Source organism: Pseudophryne corroboree, chromosome 9, assembly GCF_028390025.1.
Source record: "Pseudophryne corroboree isolate aPseCor3 chromosome 9, aPseCor3.hap2, whole genome shotgun sequence".
Classification (NCBI taxonomy): Eukaryota; Metazoa; Chordata; class Amphibia; order Anura; family Myobatrachidae; genus Pseudophryne; species Pseudophryne corroboree.
The window spans coordinates 476600357-476616762 of record NC_086452.1 but is presented as its reverse complement, the minus strand read 5'-3'; the positions used below and the strand labels follow the sequence as shown (position 1 = coordinate 476616762).

Below are 16406 nucleotides of genomic sequence, written 5' to 3'. Positions count from 1 at the left end.
CTACCTTGTGGAATGGGCTTTTACAGATTTAGGCTGCGGTAGTCCCACCGCAGAATGCGCCAGCTGAATAGTGCTACAAATCCAGCGCGCGATAGTCTGCTTAGAAGCAGGAGCACCCAGTTTGTTGGGTGCATACAGGATAAACAGCGAGTCAGTTTTCCGGACTCCAGCCGTCCTGGAAACATACATTTTCAGGGCCCTGACTACGTCCAGTAACTTGGAATCCTCCAAGTTCCTAGTAGCCGCAGGCACCACAATAGGCTGGTTCAAGTGAAACGCTGATACCACCTTCAGGAGAAACTGAGGACGAGTCCTCAACTCTGCCCTATCCATATGGAAAATCAGATAAGGGCTTTTATATGACAAAGCCGCCAATTCTGACACACGCCTGGCCGAAGCCAGGGCCAACAGCATGACCACTTTCCACGTGAGATATTTCAAATCCACAGTCTTAAGTGGTTCAAACCAATGTGATTTCAGGAACTCCAAAACCACATTGAGATCCCAAGGTGCCACTGGGGGCACAAAAGGAGGCTGAATATGCAGAACTCCTTTGACAAAAGTCTGAACTTCAGGCAGTGAAGCCAGTTCTTTCTGGAAGAAAATAGACAGGGCCGAAATCTGGACCTTAATGGACCCCAATTTGAGGCCCAACGTCACCCCTGCTTGCAGGAAATGCAGGAATAGACCCAGTTGAAATTCCTCCGTTGGGGCCTTCCTGGCCTCACACCAAGCAACATATTTCCGCCAAATGCACTGATAATGTTTTGCGGTGACATCCTTCCTGGCTTTGATCAGGGTAGGGATGACTTCCTCCGGAATGCCCTTTTCCTTCAGGATCCGGTGTTCAACCGCCATGCCGTCAAACGTAGCCGCGGTAAGTCTTGGAACAGACAGGGCCCCTGCTGCAGCAGGTCTTGTCTGAGCGGCAGAGGCCAAGGGTCCTCTGAAAGCATCTCTTGAAGTTCCGGGTACCAAGCTCTTCTTGGCCAGTCCGGAACCACGAGTATAGTTTTCACTCCTCGCCTTCGTATTATTCTCAGTACCTTGGGAATGAGAGGCAGAGGAGGAAACACAAACACCGACTGGTACACCTACGGTGTTACTGGAGCGTCCACAGCGATCGCCTGAGGGTCCCTTTACCTGGCGCAATATCTTTTTAGCTTTTTGTTGAGGCGGGACGCCATCATGTCCACCTGTGGTCTTTCCCAACGGTTTACCAGCATTTGGAAGACTTCTGGATGAAGTCCCCATTCTCCCGGGTGGAGGTCGTGCCTGCTGAGGAAGTCTGCTTCCCAGTTGTCCACTCCCGGAATGAACACTGCTGTCAGTGCTAACACATGATTTTCCGCCCATCGGAGAATCCTTGTGGCTTCTGCCATTGCCCTCCTGCTTCTTGTGCCGCCCTGTCTGTTTACATGGGCGACCGCCGTGATGTTGTCTGATTGGATCAGTACCGGTTGGTTCTGAAGCAGGGGCCTTGCTTGGCTTAGAGCATTGTAAATGGCCCTTAGCTCCAGAATATTTATGTGAAGCGAAATCTCCTGATTTGACCACAGTCCTTGGAAATTTCTTCCCTGTGTGACTGCACCCCAGCCCCGAAGGCTGGCATCCGTGGTCACCAGGACCCAGTCCTGTATTCCAAATCTGCGGCCCTCTAGTAGATGAGCCCTCTGCAGCCACCACAGCAGCGACACCCTGGTCCTTGCCGACAGGGTTATCCGCTGTTGCATCTGGAGATGGGACCCGGACCATTTGTCCAACAGGTCCCACTGGAAAGTCCTTGCGTGGAGCCTTCCGAATGGAATTGCTTCATACGAAGCTACCATTTTTCCCAGGACTCGTGTGCATTGATGTACAGACACCTGTCCCGGTTTTAGGAGGTCTCTGACTAGAGATGACAACTCCTCGGCTTTTTCCACTGGAAGAAACACTTATTTCTGGTCTGTGTCCAGAATCATTCCCAGGAACAGAAGACGTGTCGTCGGGACCAGCTGTGACTTTGGAATATTGAGAATCCAGCCGTGCTGTTGTAGCACTTCCCGAGAAAGTGCTATCCCCACTACCAACTGTTCCTTGGACCTCGCCTTTATCAGGAGATCGTCCAACTACGGGATAATTAAAACTCCCTTCTTGCGAAGGAGTATCATCATTTCGGCCATCACCTTGGTAAAGACCCTCGGTGACGTGGATAATCCAAACGGCAGCGTCTTGAACTGATAGTGACAGTCCTATACCACAAATCTGAGGTACTCCTGGTGAGGAGGGTAAATGGGGACATACAGGTAGGCATCCTTGATGTCCAGAGAGACCATGTAATCCCCCTCGTCCAGGCTCGCAATAATCGCCCTGAGCGATTCCATCTTGAACTTGAACTTTCTGATATAAGTGTTCAAGGATTTTAAATTTAAGATGGGTCTCACCGAACCGTCCGGTTTCGGTACCACAAACATTGTGGAATAGTAACCCTTTCCTTGCTGAAGGAGGGGTACCTTGACAATCACTTGCTGTGAATACAGTTTTTGGATAGCCACCAACACTGCCTCCCTGGCAGAGGGAGTTGCTGGTAAGGCAGATTTTAGAAAACGGCGGGGGGGGGGGGGGGGGGGGGCGGGAACGTCTCGAATTCCAGCCTGTACCCCTGAGATACTACTTGAAGGATCCAGGGATCCACCTGTGAGAGCCCACTGTGTGCTGAAATTTCTGAGACGGGCCCCCACCGTACCCGGGTCCGCCTGTGAAGCCCCAGCGTCATGCTGTGGACTTACCGGACGCGGGGGAGGACTTTTGCTCTTGGGAACTGGCTGTATGCTGCAGCTTTTTCCCTCTACCTTTGCCTCTCGGCAGAAAGGATGCGCCTCGAGCCCTCTTGTGTTTATGGGGCCGAAAGGACTGTACTTGATAAAACGGTGCTTTCTTTTGCTGTGGGGTAGCCTGTGGAAAAAATGTCGATTTCCCAGCCGTAGCTGTGGAAACGAGGTCTGAAAGACCATCCCCAAACAGTTCCACCCCCCTATAAGGCAAAACTTCCATGTGCCTTTTTGAATCGGCATCACCTGACCATTACCGAGTCCATAACCCCCTTCTGGCGGCAATGGACATTGCGCTTATTTTTGATGCCAGCCGGCAAATATCCCTCTGTGCATCGCGCATGTATAAGACAGCGTCTTTTATATGCTCTACTGTCAGCAAAATATTGTCCCTATCCAGGGTATCAATATTATCCGACAGGGAATCTGACCACGCAGCAGCAGCACTGCACATCCATGCTGATGCAATCGCTGGTCGCAATATAATGCCCGTGTGTGCATATATAGCTTTTAGGGTAGCCTCCTGCTTTCTATCAGCAGGATCCTTTAGGGCGGCCGTATCCTGAGACGGTAGTGCCACCTGTTTTGATAAACGTGTAAGCGCTTTATCTACCCTAGGGGATGTTTCCCAACGTGACCTATCCTCTGGCGGGAAAGGGTACGCTGCCAATAACCGTTTAGAAATTATCAATTTCTTATCGGGGGAAGTCCAGGCTTCCTCACACACCTCATTTAATTCCTCAGATGCAGGAAAAACTACTGGTAGTTTTTTGTCACCGAACATAATACCCTTTTTTGTGGTACCTGGGGTACTATCAGAAATGTGTAATACATTTTTCATTGCCTCAATCATGTAACGGGTGGACCTATTGGAGGGTACACTAGTCTCATCGTCGTCGACACTGGAGTCGGTATCCGTGTCTGCCATCTGAGGTAGCGGGCGTTTTAAAGCCCCTGATGACATTTGAGACGCTGGAACAGTCACAAGCTGAGTAGCCGGCTGTCCTAGGTCGTCAAACCTTTTATGTAAGGAGCTGACACTGTCACGTAATTCCTTCCATAAGTCCATCCACACAGGTGTCGACCCCTCAGGGGGTGACAACACATTTACAGGCATTTGCTCTGCCTCCACATCATTTTCCTCATCATACATGTCGACACAGCGGTACCGACACACAGCACACACACAGGGAATGCTCTGACAGAGGACAGGACCCCACAAAGCCCTTTGGGGAGACAGAGGGAGAGTATGCCAGCACACACCAGAGCGCTATATAACAGAGGGATATCACTATACAGAGTGTTTTCCCCTATAGCTGCTTGTATTATATATATACTGCGCCTAAATTTAGTGCCCCCCCTCTCTTTTTTACCCTTTCTGTAGTGCAGGACTGCAGGGGAGAGCCAGGGAGCGATCCTTCCAGCGGATCTGTGAGTGAAAATGGCGCCAGTGTGCTGAGGGAGATGGCTCCGCCCCTTTATCGACGGGCTTTCTCCCGCTTTTTGTGTTATTCTGGCAGGGGTAATTTACACCTATATAGCCTCTGGGGCTATATATGGTGTGTCAGTTTTGCCAGCCAAGGTGTTAATATTGCTGCTCAGGGCGCCCCCCCCCCCCCATCAGTGACCGAAGTGTGTGGTGTGCATGAGGAGCAATGCTGTGCGCTACCTTGGAGAAGACAGAAGTCTTCAGCCGCCGATTTTCCGGACCTTCTGGCTCTGTAAGGGGGACGGCGGCGCGGCTCCGGGAACGGACGACGAGGTCGGGTCCTGTGTGCGATCCCTCTGGAGCTAATGGTGTCCAATAGCCTAAGAAGCCCAAGCTACCACCACTTAGGTAGGTTCGCTTCTTCTCCCCTTAGTCCCTCGCTGCAGTGAGCCTGTTGCCAGCAGGTCTCACTGTAAAATAAAAAACCTAAACTATACTTTCTTTCTAGGAGCTCAGGAGAGCCCCTAGTGTGCATCCAGCTCGGCCGGGCACAGAAATCTAACTGAGGCTTGGAGGAGGATCATAGGGAGAGGAGCCAGTGCACACCAGATAGTCCTAAATCTTTCTTTAGATGTGCCCAGTCTCCTGCGGAGCCGTCTATTCCCCATGGTCCTTACGGAGTCCCCAGCATCCACTAGGACGTCAGAGAAATTATATAAATATATATATATATATATATATATATATATATATATATATATATATATAATATCTCAGTTAAACTGCTTATACAATGGATTTCTCTAAAGGAATTACTGTGCACAAATAGCGGCTCTCCCCCTAATCCACACCCTGTACCAGTGATCCAGCGTGTGACAGTCTGGAGGAGCTGTGTGAGGCTGCTGCTTATGCAGAGGAAGGCGCCAAAATGCACCTGAGCCCGCTCTGATGTAGCGCCACCCCTCGTAACGGCGTAAGGAGCTACGGTTACATATTTATACTGCCCATGACTCCTAATCGCGCTGTAGCCTCACAAACGTTAACTACAGCCATTGTCACGCAGGGGCTACAGCGGGTGCCACCCAGGAGGGACCCATACGCCTCACACGTACCATGAACCGGCGGACCCCCCAGCGGGGCCCCCAGTTTGTACTCTCCACCGACTATCACCTTCAGGCAGCGTTAGGGGTGTGCAGCATGCTACGGTTGCGACAGCTAAGGCGCAGTGCCCCGTTGAACAAACAGCCCCTCAGGACGGTGGTCCTGCAGCGGAGAAGCAGCCCTGCACCTCACGAGACCGGTGACCGCCCCCCCCCCCCTCCCTCCTAACTCCCACGGTGCAGGTATGCTGTTGCCCAAACAGCATACCGGAAAAACCCCCACAAGTTTTAAAAATAGTATTTTGGTACTTGCCAGATAAATCCTTTTCTTTGAATCCACAGGGGGCACTGGAGTACTCTTGGGATATGGACGGGGCGTTAGCCGGGATAGGCACATTTCAATATTTAAATTAGAAACTCTCCACCCCCTCCATACTCCCAAGGTACCTCACTGTTCTTCTGTGCCTCAACCGGGAAGGTACAAGTGGACGAGGTTCCACAGTTTCTTCTATTTATAATAAGAAAACTCTGGAGCTCAGAGATGTGCATCCTCTCCTGAGGGCACTTTTTTTCTAAACTGCCTGTAGGAGGGAACATAGAGGGGAGGAGCCAGCACACCCAGCTGAAGAATTTTAAAGTGCACTGGCTCCTTTGGACCCCTTCTATACCCATCGTACTAATGTGTCCCCAATATCCCTTATGGATGCTAGAAAAAATAGGATTTTAATACCTACCGGTAAATCCTTTTCTATCAGTCCGTAGAGGATGCTGGGGACACCAAAAGGACCATGGGGTATAGACGGGATCCGCAGGAGACATGGGCACTTTAAGACTTTTAAGGGGTGTGAACTGGCTCCTCCATCTATGCCCCTCCTCCAGACTCCAGTTATAGGAACTGTGCCCAGGGAGACGGACATTTCGAGGAAAAGATTTATAGGTAACTAAAGTGGGACACATACCAGCTCACACCTCAAACACGCCGTACAACATGGCATTAACAAAACTCCAGTTAACGGCATGAGCAATAGGCTGACTAACATAACACAACCCGTGTGTAAACAGAACTAATAACTGCACATAGAGTCCGCACTGGGACGGGCGCCCAGCATCCTCTAAGGACTAAGAGAAAAGGATTTACCGGTAGGTATTAAAATCCTTTTTTCTCATACGTCCTAGAGGATGCTGGGGACACCAAAAGGACCATGGGGTCTATACCAAAGCTCCAGGACGGGCGGGAGAGTGCGGATGACTCTGCAGCACCGATTGACCAAACATGAGGTCCTCAACAGCCAGGGTATCAAACTTGTAAAACTTCGCAAAAATGTTTGAACCCGACCAAGTAGCTGCTCGGCAGAGTTGTAATGCAGGATGCGCCCACCTTTCTGGTAGAGTAGGCCTTCACTGATTTCGGTAACGGCAATCCAGCCGTAGAATGAGCATGCTAAATCGTAGTACAGATCCAGCGTGCAATAGTCTGCTTAGAAGCAGGAGCCCCAATTTTGTTGGGAGCATAGAGGACAAACAGAGCGTCTGTTTTCCTCAGATGAGTCGTCCTGGCGACAAATCTTCTTCAAGGCCCTAACCACATCTAGAGACTTTGACTAAGCGAAGGCGTCAGTAGCCACTGGCACCACAATAGGTTGGTTCATGTGGAAAGATGAAACCACCTTTGGCAGAAATTGTTGACGAGTCCTCAGCTCTGCTCTATCTTCATGGAAGTTTAAATACGGGCTCTTGTGAGACAAGGCCGCTAACTCAGACACCCGCCTCGCGGATGCTAAGGCTAATAGCATGACCACTTTCCAAGTAAGAAATTTCAACTCCATCTTCTGCAAAGGTTCAAACCAATGTGATTGAAGGAACTGCAACACCACATTAAGATCTCATGGTGCCACAAATGGAGGAGGTTGGATGTGCAGCATGCCTTTCACGAAAGTCTGAACTTCTGAAAGGGAGGCCAATTATTTTTGAAAGAAAATTGATAAGGCCGAAATTTGTACTTTAATTGAGCCTAACTTTAGGCCCGCATCCACACCTGCTTGCAGAAAATGGAGAAAACGCCCTAGCTCATTCTTCTGCAGGAGCTTTCTTGGATTCACACCAAGACACATTTTCTCCAAATACGGTGGTAATGTTTCGCCGTTACTTCTTTACTAGCCTGGAGAAGTGTGGGAATGACTTCACTGGGAATACCCTTTCGGGCTAAGATCCGGCGCTTAACCGCCAAGCCATCAAACGTAGCCGCGGTAAGTCTTGATACATGCACGGCCTTTGCTGTAACAGATCCTCTCGTAGAGGAAGGGGCCAGGGATCTCCCATGAGCAATTCCTGAAGATCTGGATACCAAGCCCTTCTTGGCTAGTCCGGAACAATGAGGATCGCCTGAACCTTTGTTCTTATGATCTTTAGCACCTTTGGAATGAGTGGAATCGGAGGGAACACGTACACCGACTGAAACACCCATGGTGTCACTAGGGCATCCACTGCTATTGCTTGAGGGTCTATCGACCTGGAACAATATCTCTGAAGTTTCTTGTTGAGGCGAGACGCCATCATGTCTATTCGAGGAGTTCCCCAAAGACTTGTCACTTCTGCGAAGACCTTTTGATGAAGACCCCACTCTCCCAGATGGAGATCGTGTCTGCTGAGGAAGTTTGCTTCCCAGTTGTCCACTCCTGGAATGAATACCGCTGACAGAGCGCTTGTATGTCTTTCCACCGAGCGGACACCTTTTGTGGCCTCTGCCATCGCAGCCCTGCTCTTTGTTCCGCCCTGGCGGTTTGTGTGTGCTACTGCTGTTATATTGTCCGACTGGATCAGGACGGGCAGGTTGCGAAGAAGACGTTCCGCCTGAAGAAGGCAGTTGTAAATGGCCCTTAACTCCAACACATTTATGTTTAGAGAAACTTCCTGGCTTGACCATTTTCCCTGGAAGGTTTCCCCCTGTGTGACTGCACACCAGCCTTGGAGGCTCGCATCCGTGGTCACTAGGGTCCAGTCCTGGATCCCGAACCTGCATTCCTCTAGGAGGCGAGAGCCGTGCAGCCACCACAGGAGTGAGATTCTGGTCCTGGATAACAGTATTATTTTCCGGTGCATGTGCAGATGGGATCCGGACCACTTGTCCAACAGATCCCACTGAAACACTCTGGCATGGAACCGGACAAATTGAATGGCCTCGTAGGCCGCCACCATCTTCCCCAGCAATCGAGTGCATTGATGGATAGACACTGTTGCTGGTTTCAAAATTTGTTTGACCAGACTCTGAATTTCTAGAGCCTTCTCTTCTGGAAGAAAAACTCTAATTCCGTGTCCAGAATCATTCCCAAAAATGACAGTCTTTTCGTCGAATTCAACTGTGACTTTGGCAAGTTTAGGAGCTAACCATGTTGTTGCAGAGCAGTCAGTGAGAGCGTAATGCTCTGCAGCAATTGGTCCTTGGATCTCGCCTTTATCAGGAGATCGTCCAAGCACGGGATAATTGTGACCCCTTGCTTGCGCAGGAGAACCATAATTTCCGCCATAACTTTGGTGAAAACCCTCGGAGCCGTGGACAGACCAAACGGCAACGTCTGAAATTGGTAATGACCATCCTGAACTGCAAACCTCAGGTAAGCCTGATGCGGAGGATATATGGGGACGTGTAAGTAGGCATCCTTTATGTCGACAGACACCATAAAATTTAGGTTCAGAATAGGTCTGACCGAGCCGTCCGGCTTCGGGACCACAAACAGGCTCGAATAAAAGCCTTCCCCCTGTTCTGACGGGGGAACCCTGATAATGACCTGATTGAGACACAACTTTTGTATTGCATCGCATACAACCTCCCTGTCCGAAAGAGAAGCTGGCAAGGCTGATTTGAAAAATCGTAGAGGGGGAACATCTTGAAACTCTAGTTTGTACCCCTGGGACACTATTCCTAACACTCAGGGGTCCAGGTCCGAACGAATCCAGAACGGACTGAAGAGCCGTAGACGTGCCCCACTGGTGCGGACTCCCGCAGAGGGGTCAACGGCCGGAGATCTTTGACCTTTTCCTTTTTTGTATTTATTCAGCCGAAAGGACTGCATCTGCAAGTGGTGTGCTTTCGTTTGTTGTGGAGGAACATACGGCAAAAATGACGACTTACCCGCGGTAGCCGTAGATACCAGCTCCACGAGACCTTCACCAAACAATACACCCACCTTTATATGGTAGAGACTCCATAGCTTTCGTAGAGTCCACATCAGCATTCCATTGATGAATCCACAATGCCCTCCTAGCTGAGACTGCCATGGCATTGGCCCTTGAACCCAAGAGGCCAATATCTCTCGCAGCTTCCTTTAGGCAGGCTGCAGCGTTCCCGATATAACCCAGCGTTAAAAGGATGGTATCCCTGTCCAGGGTATCTATATCAGATGACAAGTTATCTGCCCATTTTTCGATAGCACTACTCACCCACGCAGATGCAATAGCTGACCTGAGTAGTGTACCTGTGGTGACGTAAATGGATTTCAGCGTATTTTCCGGTCTGCGATATGCAGGATCCTTAAGCTGCCCACCTTGTCTACAACGGGAGGCGACTCCCACTTTTCTCTATCCCCAGAGGGGAACGGATACGCCATTTGAATCCTTTTGGGAATCATACTTTGTCAGGATTTTCCCACATTTTTTCAAAAAGGGCCTTCAGTTCATGAGAGGGAGTAAACGTTACCTCAGGTTTCTTTCCTTTATACATACAGACCCTAGTATCAGGAACAGCAGGGTCCTCAGTGATGTGTAACACGTCTTTTATAGCCACAATCATGTACTGAATACTCATTGCCAATTATGGGTCTAATCTGGCATCACTACAGTCGACACTGGAGTCAGTGTCCGTGTCGGTATCTGTGTCTGCTAACTGCGCAAACGAACGTTTGTGACCCCGAGGGGGTCTGGACCTGTGATAACACATCCTCCACAGATTTTTTCCATACCTGGTTCTGAGACTCAGATTTATCTAATCTCTTATTAATAAGAGCCACATTAGCATTCAACGCATTTAACACATTAACCCAGTAAGGAGTCGGCGGTGCCGACAGGTTCACTCCTCAGACGTTTCTGCCCCCAAACCAGTCACCTCCTGGGAAGAGCACTCCGCCTCAGACATACCGACACACCTGTACCGACACCCACAGACACACTGAGCCAAAAGGGGGACAGACCCACAGTAAAGCCTGTCAGAGAAACAGAGGGAGTTTGCCAGCTCACAACCTAGCGCCTGTCCCGGTTCTGAACATTATATCTATAATGTCAGCGCTTTAGAATCACTTAATTTTGCACCAAATATGCTGTCCCCCCCCCCCCCCCCCCCCGTTTTGCACCCTGCTACTTGTTATAGCAGGTGGTGAGGAAAGACCAGCGTCTCTGCATGCTCTAGAGAGAAAATGGCGCTGATGAGAGCTGTGAAGGCTAAGCCCCGCCCCCTACATGGCGCGCTTCAGCCCGCTCTTTTTCAATCAAATAATGCCGGCGGGGGTATGAATTTTGTGCCAAGGAACATCAATTACAGTCTGCCAGCTTTAAAAGAGGTTGATAATGCTGCCCAGGGCGCACCCCGCGTCTTGCACCCTGCAGTGCCGCTGTGTATGGGAGCATGGCGCACAGCGCCATTGATGTGCGGTACCTCAGAAAGCCGTCACTGAAGTCTTCTAATCTTCTTCTACTCACCTGTCACCTGTCTTCTGACTCTGCAAGGGAGGTGACGGCGGGCTCTGGGAATGAACCCCTAGGCGTACCTAGTGTTCCAAACCCTCAGGAGCTAATGGTGTCCTGTAGCCAAGAAGCAGAGCCTTTAAACTCATTACAAGTAGGTCTGACTCCTCTCCGCTAAGTACCACGATGCAGGGAGACAGTTGCCAGCAGTGCTCCCTGAAAATAAGAAACCTAACAAAGTATTTTCCGAGAAACTCAGTAGAGATCCTCAGTTGTGCATCCAGTCTGCCTGGGAACAGATCTAAAACTGGAGTCTGGAGGAGGGGCATAGAGGGAGGAGCCAGTTCACACCCTTTCAAAGTCTTAAAGTGCCCATGTCTCCTGCGGATCCAGTCTATACCCCATGGTCCTTTTGGTGTCCCCAGCATCCTCTAGGACGTATGAGAAATAAGGAAATAAAATAACAGATTTACTTAAAGGGTCAGAGCCTAAAATGCCAGAACCCCACCTCCCCCAGTCCAGTAAGAGCCAAATACAGTCTCACCATCAAAAATGTATGTCCACCCCCCTTACTCATATGCCACATAAATACACCTTAATGGCAGCTTCCGATTCCTGTCAACCAGGCGAGACCAATTCTCCATGGCCCTTACACCTAACCCTGGGAACATATAACCTGGTGATGTCAGGACTCAGTATGGAGGGGTCACAACATGGCTGCATGAATCACGCTTTGCAGAAAACGGACATATATAGTCAAGATCAGTAATGGAGGAGCCGTATCTAAAGGCGCACTGCTCTCCGCCTAGGTGGAAATGCTGTCTCAATGACTTGGACTACTGGTATCGCTGACCTATTCTGCCACGTTACACTCAGTTACGGTTATTTACATTCTAATCACAAGCTTCAACACAAAAACCTATATACTATGGTCTTTTCATCACCTTTCCCATTCATGAATTTGTTTGAACTAACACACAACAATCATGTAAATACTACTACTACTCAATCGCTGGCCCGTAAAAATCCTCAAGAGAAAACCTGTGCCGGTATAGTAATGGCCAGAACTCCAGGTGCAGGGTACTGTCCATTCTCTCTGCATACATGCAACACCTGACTTATTGCTTGTCCTGTTATAGAGTCACGTCAGCGTGGTTCCATCTACTGGAGGATGGTGCCACATGTCCATTCCCAGAGAGACATTTCCCACCATCAGAGTTCTCTAGATTTGTGTGAAGCTGTAGTGACCCATAAACAGTTTCCATGCTTACGTGATTTACGGTTATGTTACTCATTTTATACTATGACTAAATTAAGTGACAATTTGTGGAGGCCCCAGAACAGGTCATGGAAAACCGCCGTCCTTTCTCCTACCTTGTGATCCTTGAGATCTACGAAGCCAAATCCACAACGCTCAGACTTGCGATTTCTCACGACGCGGACATTGTGCACCGATATCTGTGCGTAAGGTTTGAGCGCTTTCACCACGCTGTCTGCAGTCGTATAGAAGCCAAGTCCTTTAATGATGACAGCTGTGGATGGAGAAGGCAATAAACCTATAAATGACCTTAAATACTTAGAGATAAGAAACTTTTTCCCCCTAGAAGCCCATAGCCAGCTAGGATCATCAGTATTTTCTTACTTAAAGCCCCAAAATGGAGGAATCGATTGAGCGCGAGGCCCATCAAAAGCAACTTCTAAACATAACTATAAACCAAGAGCTCAAGAACTACAACAAGAGCGTACAAGGTCCAGTGTCCTCAATGGACTCCGATAAAACATTTTAACCCAAGTATGAAAATCCCACTCTCTCTTTCATCATATGGAGGACACTGGATGTCCCAAAACAGCACCACCAGGAGGGAAGGCTCAGAAATCGCGTTGTGCTGCATCTTACCACAAATCTTTGGCCGCTAAACTGTTAATTATATGAAATTTGGTTAACATGTGGGCTGAAGACCCACTTACTTAGATAAGACCCTGTGCCAAACCACCGAGAAACCACAAGCCATGTATGGTGGAATATGCCATGTTCTTTGAGAACAGGCTTTTCTGCCCTGATGAAAGCCTGACAAAATCCCAAAGCAACCCTCCTAGCAATGATCTGTTTGGATGCATATCACCTCTAACGTAGACATCACATATATAGGACCTACTTTACCAGGGTAGGTGCTCAAAGCCCTGACAACGATGGAACAAGCAAGACAACTTTGCATTGAAATGAAGGTTTATTCCAAAATACTGCACTGCCTCCGTGACCGTTGGAGAATGGAGGCGTAAACAGAGATCCCACAGCTCCGAGACTCTCCTAGCAGTGGAGATGGCTACGTGATGGGTCGTTTTCCCAGTCACGAAACTTAAATGCCACCGAATCCAAATGTTCAAAGTGATGAAAGTGTAAGGGGACAATCCTATTACCTTGGTTATGTCACTCTTACGGCATCTACAGGAGCCTAGCTATCATAAATACAAAGTGTCAATGACTGAGTGAAGATTTACATAAGCGTCCTCTTGGGGGGATGCGGTCAATTTACCTACAACCAAAATCCCGACATTTAAAATCCCGACAGGTCAAAAAGTCAACATGAGGTTGTTGTTTTTTATTGAAACCAACTTGTTCATACTTTACCATCCCAGTGGACGCGGTACATTTATACGGTGTCCATGTCAACCTATGTCGACACAACGAAAAACTTGTATCAACTTTTTAACCTGTCGACATTTTAAATGTCTGTATTTTGACCGCCAGGATTTTGATTGCAGGTATTTCATACTGATCCCCTGTTGGGATGGTATTGGGATCGCAGCGGCCAGAATTATCGACAGCGACATCCCGACACCTACTAGGTAAGTACCCTAATCCCCCCCTGCCCCCCTCTTCACAGCCTAACCCTAAAACTCAGTCTCTCTGCAGCCTAAACCTAACTCTATTTCCCCAAAGCCTAAAGCAACCACCCCACCCCCCGTGTCGGGATTATGGCGTCAGTGTTCAGACCGCCGGGATCCTTACCGGATGGCTGGGAGTAAGGCTAGGAACACTTAGTCTCAGTCTGCGGCTAAACGCAGAACGCTGCAAATAGACCAGTTTCTCACAGTAACCGAGAAGAACGCCGTTTCTATTCTCTCACTTCTGCTGCCGGTTGAGAAGGGGCTGACATGAGACCTAAAGGGTAATAATGTGGTAGGTGACCAGGGTACACATGAATTCTGCTCACTTGCAGTGTTAGATAAGGACCGCCTTGTCTCTTTTCTGCTCTTAGAAAGCGGACTTCTTTCCCTCGGAGGGGTCTTCTCCTTACTCCTGTCTGGGCTACGGGCAGAGGAATTCTGCCTTGCTTTGCGCTTCTTGCCACGCGGAGACGGAAGTCTGTATGACGCCGGTAGAACCTTGCGGGCATCTCTGAGGGGCAGATGATCAGATCCTGCACAGCAGTAAAAAGGGAATGTGATGTGTTAGGAAAATATATATTTTTCAGGGGGCTAGGAGGAGAAAGGCGATTACAGGGGAAGTCATACCTCAGAGACTGTCAGTGGATTAAGAAAGAAGAAGGCATGTATAGGGGAATGCTGGAGGAAGGAGGAGTAGAGGGGAGGTCTAGGACACAGCATCAGAGACAGACGGAGTAGAGTGCATTTACAGGGAACGCTGGAAGGAGGAGTAGAGGAGAGGTCTAGGACACCGCATCAGAGACAGACGGAGGAGAATGCAGTTACAGGGAACGCTGGAAGGAGGAATAGAGGAGAGGTCTAGGACACCGCATCAGATATAGACGGAGGAGAGTGAAGTTACAGGGAACGCTGGAAGGAGGAGTACAGGAGAGGTCTAGGACACCGCATCAGAGATAGACGGAGGAGAGTGCAGTTACAGGGAACGCTGGAGGAAGGAGGAGATGAGGGGAGGTCTAGGACACACCATCAGAGACAGACGGAGGAGAATGCAGTTACAGGGAACGCTGGAGGAAGGAGGAGTAGAGGGGAGGTCTAGTACACCGCATCAGAGACAGACGGAGGAGAATGCAGTTACAGGGAACGCTGGAGGAAGGAGGAGTAGAGGAGAGGTCTAGGACACCGCATCAGAGACAGACGGAGGAGAATGCAGTTACAGGGAACGCTGGAGGAAGGAGGAGTAGAGGGGAGGTCTAGGACACCGCATCAGAGATAGACGGAGGAGAATGCAGTTACAGGGAACGCTGGAGGAAGGAGGAGTAGAGGGAAGGTCTAGGACACACCATCAGAGACATGGAGGAGAATGCAGTTACAGGGAACGCTGGAGGAAGGAGGAGTAGAGGGGAGGTCTAGGACACCGCATCAGAGATAGACGGAGGAGAGTGCAGTTACAGGGAACGCTGGAGGAAGGAGGAGTAGAGGGGAGGTCTAGAACACCGCATCAGAGATAGACGGAGGAGAGTGCAGTTACAGGGAACGCTGGAGGAAGGAGGAGTAGGGGAGAGGTCTAAGACACCGCATCAGAGATAGACGGAGGAGAGTGCAGTTACAGGGAACGCTGAAGGAAGGAGGAGTAGAGGAGAGGTCTAGGACACAGCATCAGAGACAGACGGAGGAGAGTGCAGTTACAGGGAACGCTGGAGGAAGGAGGAGTAGAGGAGAGGTCTAGGACACAGCATCACAGACAAGTGATGGGTGTTGCACAAGACTAGAAGCATATCCGTAAAGAGTGACAGGGTCGGACACTTACCTGCCCGCAGAGCACTGCACTGCCAGCACCTCTCTTTAGATAACACATTTACGGTCTTACACTACAGGAGTAAAAAGCCATAAAACGCATTAGTGTATAAACAGTTTCCCCCAATAAAGCTCATTTTAGTGTTTGTGTAAATGGTTTCACCTGCTGACAGTTCCACCGGTCTGAATTAGGAATATATTTTAGGTTGATTTTCTTCCCTTTAAAATACACAATACCCTGAAAGATAACGGACAATAATTACAGACAGTGATCAGTAAATGGATCTCTGGAATGTAGTCAGTACCTGGCTGTGAGCTGGGGAAAGCTCTACATCTTGGCAGAACGCACGAGCCCAGAGAGCCAGTCAGGGGACACGGAAAGTTATCCAAGAGGAAATTCTCTGCACAATACCCAGTAAATGGTCAGAATCTGCCGAGTTTATCCAGATTTCTAATCGCTATATGTACTAAATTCATCCACAATTTGATCAGTGTAAAAAAAAAAAAAAAAAAAAAAAGGCAGAACTTAGCGCTACTTTACTACTGTCCATTACATTAAAGTAAAACATTGTATTTCCACAATTACATATGCACAAGTAAAGCTGCGACACAAATAATTTACATGTAATAAATCCCTGTTTCAGTGGATGAGGTTATTCCACGTTTACTGCCATTACCTGCTTAGCAATGAGAACACGTCGCTGCACATGA

General features: G+C 49.1%; 1 protein-coding gene across 5 annotated transcripts in view; it reads right to left on the bottom strand.

The window, feature by feature from the left end:
- LOC134958672 (RNA-binding protein 6-like) overlaps window positions 1-16406 on the bottom strand; it is a 196996-nt gene that overhangs the window by 105312 nt on the left and 75278 nt on the right. For all 5 annotated transcript variants that reach the window (XM_063941409.1, XM_063941412.1, XM_063941411.1 and 2 more), the window contains exons 7-10: window positions 15859-15933; window positions 15709-15769; window positions 14228-14434; window positions 12387-12544 (exon numbers count right to left, since the gene is read on the bottom strand). In XM_063941409.1, the coding sequence (XP_063797479.1) occupies window positions 12387-12544; window positions 14228-14434; window positions 15709-15769; window positions 15859-15933 (501 nt within the window). The remainder of the gene's footprint in view (window positions 1-12386; window positions 12545-14227; window positions 14435-15708; window positions 15770-15858; window positions 15934-16406) is intronic.